Here is an 8,342-nt window from a genome sequence, read left to right as displayed (position 1 = left end):
TATATGTGGACTTGTCCAAACAGACTTTGATAGAAAACATTGCAGCAGGTTGCTTGGAGAAGTTTTAAAGTTTCTGTAATGACGCAATGACCAACTGGACTTTGTGTACTCGGATGCTGACAACAGAATTAATCTGTTTGTCATGGCCGGAGATGTGATGCTTGGAGTTCCTGTGAAACATTTAGTGTTTTATGTGAGGTGTGGGCATTGGGGGTATGGGGGATTAGACAGAGATGTGTGAGTCAGTCGCTACTCCACACTTTCTTGGAGAAAGTGTCTTCACTGTGCAACAGAACCATGTTTAGTAACGCTGCTTTAAATTGAGCAATGCTACATCTGGACATTATTCCTGCAATAAATATTTATTCTTAAAACTGCATTAATACAAACAAAACAGAGCACAGTATTTAGTTTTCACTGCAGCTCATTCTGGGACAGAAAAGGTTTGCTTTCTGTGTGCGTTCAGCTGGGTTTGTATAATCAAAGTCAGAGCTCAGTGTAATTTGTAGCTTCATTCTGTCTCAGAATATGCAACTTTATTCTGAAAATCTTGGTATTTTCTTTCCATAAGTGCAGCTCTCTAATAAGCTGCGATTATTAAGAAATCCTGCTCAGAAAGTGCAAACTTCATTCTTCTTCACAACCAACTGAGAATGTGTAATGAACTTTTATTTTTTATTTTACTAAAAGCTAAACAAACCTGAACTAGTCCATGTGAGACTCTTCACAAGTCCAGCCCCCCGACATCACGTCACCACCTTTGTTTCTTTGTCCAAACTGCTTTTGGACCATAAAACTGAACGTTTTGGCAGAAAAACGAGCTCCTGTAAAGTGTATGGTATTACAGCTGCTTATATTGTAATATAAGTAACAAAATTTAGCAGTGATTCTGACAAAATGAGGTTTAGTTTTTAGCCATGCTTGTAACCATTGTTGAAACGGAATTAAGTAAATTTACTCAAGTACTGTCCTTAAACTACAAATTCAAGGTACTTTTACTTTACATGAGTCTTCAGTGACTTTATTGATGTTTAATTTGTCTTGCAAAACATATGAAGAACTTATAAAATATGGTCTTTTGTTAAAAATGTCACTTTTCTCACAAATACAGCCGAAGCGATTCGCCATTTAATCAGGTGGTCGTTTGCCAAAAAATTGGCAACTATTTTGGAAATAGTTGAGATCGTCTGTGTTGACATTTCTCACTATTTTCAGACTTTATAAGTACACTGTAACAACACTCAAGTACAGGTAAAGTCTGGCATTTAAAATGGCACTTAGATTAAAAAAAATTTAAGACTTCATTTGCAAAAACAGATAACTTGGTTTTGATAAATTTTCAGAAAACGTTTTTTAGTGTTTAATTGAGATAATATCAATCAAGCTGAAGTTCAGTGGATTTGATTCATTAGAAAAATACATGACAAAATAGAGAAAAAATAAATCATTGGTGTTATTATCTCAAGTAAACAATAAAAAAAACGGGTTTTCTGAAAATTTATAAAATGGAGTTACCTGTTTTTGCAAATGAACTCTTCAAATATCACTACAGTTAGCTCAAAAGCTTAAGTACTTATATGAGTGAAAGATGTAAATACTTCCTCCTTACAGCGTGACTCAGGGAGCGGCAATGACAGCCTGTTGGTCCAGATTCAAATATTTAACACCCAACTGTTGCAATGAAATGAAATGACATGTAAACATCTGCATTTGACAATGATTACCAAAGACTTTAGATGTCAGCTTAGTGTTCCCCAAGAACCACCAGCAGGTGAACAAGTATTTGATCAGTTTCTATGAAATTTAGTTCCTGTTTATTTATTGCTGGTTTCCTGATGTTTCCTCCTGGATAATAATCAGTTTTAAGATGTCCAGTATGCTGGCTTATGAAAAAAACCTGCAAAACAGACGACACCAGCTTTGTATTTGGTGCTAATTAGCATATGTAAACATACAAAATTAAATTAGTGAAAAAGATAAGCATACCTGCTTGACCCTCATGGCTGTTAGTGTTGTCTTTGTGAACATGTTAGTGTTAGGTTTTATTCTTGTTTTCTTATTTTTAACAGTTTATTCATTCATTGTCTTCTGTTCTATTTTTACTCCCTCTTTTTTCTTTTAATCTTTGCTTGGTGGTGCTGAACTTCTTTTTCTCAGACTGTGTCTCTCCACTGCAATCAGAAAAGGAAATATTCTCATTTTGCACATTGGACAACTCAACTACACGACTCAAAGATTTAAAAGTTCAGACAGTCCACCATTACTGCGAGTAATTCAGGAATGAACAGGTGAGGCAGTGAGACCAGGGGCAGGGAGGGAACATGCAGGAGGCCAGAGAGAGGCAGGTCAAAACCAGAAGCTTGAAAGTTACAGCTAGAAATGGCACTATAGACATTCTGGTAGAGGACAAGAGGGTCAGCATATGAAGTGTGGAGGTTGTGGATCGAATGGAGAACAGGTGAGCAGGTGGGTGAGGGGAGTCAAGTGACCAGCGAAGGCAGAAATGGCTGAGTTACAGCGGGGCAGAGGGGGAGTGGCTGGTGCTCTAAGAAGAGAGAGGAGAGGGTAAAGGTCAAGCTGCAACAAAGAATGAATGACTGCTGAATAGAGTGTGCCAGAAAGTAGTGAAGACATTTAATTAACCCAATCTGGTAGCTGTTCATCTTTTTTCAAATGATACAAAAAAAGACAAGATTCCTGAGCTTGACTCCACCAACACTTTTTTGTTGCTGTCTGGGAGCTTCACTGTGTAGGTTTTAGACAATGGTGGCAGTTATTTGCAGTGTTTGCTGTCCACGTAAAATGCAAATACAGGCTAGAAGTCGAGTAGGAGAGAAGAAAAAAAAAGCCAGATTGCTTTTTGATGTGTCATTCACATTTAGAATCATTGACTATCTCTACTTACGCATGTATTTTTTGTTTCATGTTGAAGTGCTGCATACAAAGATAAGTCTGTTACAAGGACAAAGCTCCATTTTTAAAACCAAATTCCCTTAAGAAATTGGTTAATAGTGGGAGTTAACTTGATTGTGTTTCAGTTTAGAAACTAAGAAGTTCTGCTTCTATTAAAGGACCACAGTGTAACATTTAGCAAACAATGTGGTTACAGATTGCAATTAACTGAATGGTCCAGCCCTCAGTCAGCCATCATACAAACTTATCCTTTAATTTGTATTTCCTGACAGATTAAATTTCTGGAAGATGTGTATCAAATGTAGATTAACATGCAGAAGTCTTCAGTCATGAAGACGCTGGCTGAATTTCCCGTAAATGTCACCACTGTTTATGCTAAAAAGCTTTTCGTGATTTTCAGTATCTTTGAAACACACAGTTGCTTATATGTAATTTTCCAAACAACAGTGCCCTCCAGAGTTTGATTTGGAGACATTTGACTCACACAAATGGTCAGAGTTGTTACAATATCCGATTCCACGTGATCATTTTTTCACGTTTGTTCACTGCAGACCCATACAAACGTCGAAGGCTCATATTATTTTAGATTCTTTAGCTTTTTTGTTAATTTAATAAAACCCATTTGAATTTGGTTCACTTGTCAGAGACGTTTTTATGCTGCTCTTCTTACAGGAAAAGAATCATGTGACCTGTAAGCAAGCCTGTCTGGTTTGTCTGCGTGAGTTTGCAAGCACAAGCAAAAGAAAAACAGAAACATTTGGGGTTTGGAGATAAATGACAACCATGTAATACAAAGTTTTTATTTATTTACTGTAAAACACGTACAACAGCAGGACCAGCCTCCTACAAGATAAAATGCTTCTTAAATTAAATGAGATAAATATACTTTCGAATTGCTTGTTTAAAAAAATCCAAACTCTTTTTTCTGCAAAAACAACAAAAACAAATTGTGCACTATATACAATTAGAGATATCTTTAAACATTAACTTAGAACTGTTGCAGCAAATCATGACTGTGCAAAATAGTCTTCCCTGTACATTTACAGACTCCTCTTCCAGCTGCTCCTGAGACCAAACCTCTAACATCAATAGAAGCTTTAATACACACAAAGCTTACATAACTGCTGCCAAATTATCTTTCAAAGATATGCAATGCCCCAACAGATAGCCTTGTGCCACGGTTTTATTTCTGGGGATACATCGATCCTTTCGTGTATTCGGTGAGCCCCGTTTTTTCTGCAATCCACTTGTTGTAGTTGGTGACACGAGTGTAAACACCTGGTCTGTTCTTCCAGGCACAGCCCTCGCCCCAGCTCACCACCCCGAACAGAAACATCCGGCCTGATGCTTCACACACCAATGGACCGCCAGAGTCGCCCTGCAAGGACAGTCAGCCAATCAATAAAGCATGAAACATGTTTCTATTGTAGAACTTTTAAAAGGTCACATGGATACGGACTGTCAATAAAATGAAATCAGAGGTCTTTATACCTGAAAATCTGTCAGTTAGTTTACTTTCATGATTCAGAACATCCAAGTATCGAGAATTTTTGTAATGATTTTACTGTGATTTATACAATAAAATCAAAAGTTAGACAATGATACTAAATATGAAATCAGAATTTGGAGTCTCTGAGGGTGAGTGATCAGTTCTTTACTACACATAAATTTCTGGTGCAATACAATAATGACAGTCACTGAAAGGTTTCTTTCTTAATATGAATGGTAATTTCAAAAATAATCTAAATACAAAAAAATGGAGATGTAAAGAAACTGTTAAAAGATATTCACAAGATATTAGAAAGATTTCAAACTCTATATTATGTGCAAAAGAATGAAATTCCTTGAGGCTTACAGATGAGAATAAATACGAAAAGGAAGAGTAAAATCACCATAAATGTAATCTGTTTTGAATTAGGATTTGTCAGCACTTTTAAATATCAAAGTGTTTCCAAAAGAAGAAGAAAAAAATATCAATTCAGATGCTGTAATCTTGCCAAAGGTCACAGACATAAAGACTGCATATCTGCTTATGAGGAAACATCTTCTGTTTTTTACTCACTTCTCATTTTGGATCCATTTTTAAACCAAGACTGATGGTGTGTTGCAGGAAATACACCTTCAGTTTTTCCTCTTTATGTTTATAGTCTGAGCTGTGTAAAATATGCGCGCAATATCAACACACCGGACTTTGTGCTCACCTTGCAGGCATCGGTGCTCCAGTCAGGACTCCCAGCACAGAACATGTTCTCAGTGATTCTGTTTCTGTACTGCAATTCACTTGAACATTCAGCGCTGGAGAGCAGCTTGACGTCGGCCTGTTTCAGGTACTGTGAGAACTGAAACGACTCTGCAAACAACACAACGTCAGGTGTGAGACTCACTGAAATTGTTGAGATCAGCCGTGACTCTAAAGTTTAAAATTCTGCAGCAGTTACCGAAGCTCTCTTTCCCAAATCCTGCGATGCTGCATGTAAACCCTGCAGGCAGCTGAGTGTGAAGAGGAGGAATGCAAACTGTCCGAACAGTAGATGACCTCACTGCACATCCTCCTTTTCTGCTTTTGATCTTCACCAGTGCTGCAAATGTAAAGATGAACACGTGTGTGAGTCTGGCACAAGTAGAACTTCCTCACACACGCATATATATATAATACACACAAATACACGAAACAATGCTTGTACACACCTATGTCACTGTTGTAGCTTGTGTCATTGTAGTTCTGGTGGATGATCAGTTTTTCCACAATAAATTGCTGCTCCTTTTCGGCATCTGTGTCATTGATGGCACTCTTCCCCAGGTATACAGACAGATATGGGATTTTGGTGAGTTCACTGAACAAAAAAGCAAACACAAACAGTTAATATAGATAGATAGATGCTAATATGCACGCACATGCCTGTAAACATGTTATGTGAGTCATATTTCCATTATAGGCAGGTAATTACAGTGAAGAAAATGACATGTTGTTGTGTGTGTGTGTGTGTGTGTGTGTGTGTGTGTGTGTGTGTGTGTGTGTGTGTGTGTGTGTGTGTGTGTGTGTGTGTGTGTGTGTGTGTGTGTGTGTGCGTGTGTGTGTTTTCTCACCCATCAGAAAAGCAGTGTGCAGCTGTAAGAACCCAGCAAGGCGAGATGAGCGAACCACCGCAAAGGAAACCGTGGCGCTTGTGAAAGATAGCAGCCACCCAGGGGTGCGACTCGATGGGTATGAATGAGCCGCCCACAATTTTGTTCATCCTCCGCTCAGGCCTCTCGCCACACGTCCGCTCTGGAGGGACACACAGGGTGAGTCACTGAGCGCTGATGAAAGGAAATCATGAAAAGAAAAGGAAAAAAAAGTGGGTGTAAACAGCAAAACTACCTGTGTCCATAGGTGGTGGAGGAGCTCTTGGTCTTACTGTTGGTGTAGAACCTGCATTGGAGCAGAAAACAGACCAAATGAGACAGATCTAAATCAAAGATACATTTTTGAAACAGTCAAATATTGTATATAAATATATTAGAATAGAAAAAATACTATAAATTCCAAATCTTGGTCTTACATCTGGGAATGTCACAGAATTCTCTCACAGTCCTGCTTCGTCTTCGGACAAGGCACCACGGCATCAAACTGTAGTCGGGATTCCTAGTGTTCAAGCACAATGATAGTAAGCACATGATAGTTCTGTCTAACATATCTAAGCTTCAGATTAGTGAATAGAATTATACCTGCAGTAATTATGGTCACCAATGCCCTTGGAAGCTCCGTAAATGTGTTTCATCCTGTTCCAGTTGAGACACCTGCGACCGCTATGCGACTTGTTAACAGATCCTCTGTAGCTGCTTCCATCTCCAGACCGACACATCTCTGCAAATCAGAACGCACAAAGAAGAGAGGACATTTAATTCAATGTGTCTATTTCCAAACACTGAATATACAGACTATACCCTGTGCAGATGACTTACCTCCTCTCTTTTTGGACCATCTTTGTGTAAAAGCCTGAGGAGCAAAGACAAATTGAGTCATACAGATGTACATCTTCTACCCAAAGCTACTTCTTCTCATTGTTACTCACCACATTGACACTGAGCGCTGCAAGGACAGTGATGATGGCGAACAGATTCATCTTCACTCCTGGTTTCGCTTCTGCTTACTGGGAATATTTTTGTCTGAGAACCGACTGAGAGAGGAGAAGAAAATTGCAGAAATGGAACGCAACAATAGTGGATGAGTGGGTGTCCTTATATGGAGCTTATTGTGGAGCACATGACAGAACAGACATGTGGTTTCTCTGGGTTTAAAGCGCCAAAAAAGGTCCCTGCACCCCAAACAATTCAATATTATCTGAGTTTACATTGTCAGAAATGAGGACAGTGAAAGAATTCGACACACATAATGCCCATCGTTAGTAGACAAAGTATCACACACTCGATGCCTTTCTGGCGATTGCATGTGCACATCTCTTACAGGGTGAATGAATGAGAGAGCAACAGATAGAGGATGTTCAGTGTGTGTGCTCTGTTCTGTAAACATATTCTCTATGTACAGAGAGAGCAATATCATTTTAGACTGTTTGATTACAGCATAGCCTGTGCACACTATTGTATCGTATTAGTTTTGCAGTGTGTACAGTTCAATCACTGAATTAGTAGATAGCAATAGAACACAGTGTCGACTTGATAATGACAAGGAAGTTGTTGTATCATTAAAGGGTTACTTTTAATGCACAATATCTGATGACAAACACTTCATATCCACGTAATATATATGTTTCTAGCTGAATCACATTAAAATGTTAACACCATTTTGTTGTTATCATTTATAAAGTCATAGGAATCTTTATTAGAGATGTGTTTACCTTTCCTTCCAGCCTTGCAATGCTGATGAAATCTCTGTTTATTCCAGCTGAAGGGGCACCTCTCTTCTTTCTATCCTCTGCTGTGCACCTGAGTTGTAGCAGGACTCACACTGCTGCTCTGGTGTTGGACTTCTCATCCTCCCCTTTAAAAGCACTGCAGCTACCAGTGGGAGGTGTTTAAGAGACTGTATGAAAACATCACTGACACTCAGCTGGTGAGCGAATAGGCAATCTGTTGATCAGGCAATTTGTCATGTCCTGTGACACACACGCAATGAACACCCCCCACCCCCCTTTTCCCTTGAAGCCAAGGTTACAGTATATCCAAATAGGGGATGTGTGAACTGAAAGCATCTGATGTCAAAGTATAATGATAGGTTTGAGTCTGATAAGAAACATAAAAGGAACTTGATTTCCGTTCACATTAACAAAAGACCACAAGACCGAAAAAAAGTGGAATCGGGTGTTTGAGAACTGAACAAGAAAGCTCTTATCAATGCAAAATATAATGGAGTCCTTTATTGTATGCTATTCAGCTGAAGGAGTGAGGCTCTTTCTCTCTGCAGAAGTAGTACTGGATGATTTAAACTT

General features: G+C 38.7%; 1 protein-coding gene across 1 annotated transcript; it reads right to left on the bottom strand.

Moving 5' to 3' along the window:
* Positions 1–3,699: 3,699 nt before the first annotated feature.
* plaua (plasminogen activator, urokinase a) lies at positions 3,700–7,913 on the bottom strand. Its single transcript, XM_022205325.2, has 11 exons — positions 7,752–7,913; positions 6,969–7,073; positions 6,859–6,892; positions 6,622–6,760; positions 6,456–6,538; positions 6,275–6,325; positions 6,001–6,181; positions 5,602–5,747; positions 5,352–5,492; positions 5,115–5,263; positions 3,700–4,291 (listed from the first exon to the last, which is right to left on the bottom strand). The coding sequence occupies exons 2-11, from the start codon at positions 7,017–7,019 to the stop codon at positions 4,097–4,099; spliced, it is 1,170 nt and encodes a 389-aa protein (XP_022061017.1). The 5' UTR covers positions 7,020–7,073; positions 7,752–7,913; the 3' UTR covers positions 3,700–4,096.
* Between the last annotated feature and the right edge of the window lie 429 nt (positions 7,914–8,342).

This window comes from Acanthochromis polyacanthus, chromosome 15 (genome assembly GCF_021347895.1).
Source record: "Acanthochromis polyacanthus isolate Apoly-LR-REF ecotype Palm Island chromosome 15, KAUST_Apoly_ChrSc, whole genome shotgun sequence".
Lineage (NCBI taxonomy): Eukaryota > Metazoa > Chordata > Actinopteri > Pomacentridae > Acanthochromis > Acanthochromis polyacanthus.
Note: the sequence above shows the minus strand (reverse complement) of the source record. Positions and strands in the feature narration are given on the sequence as shown.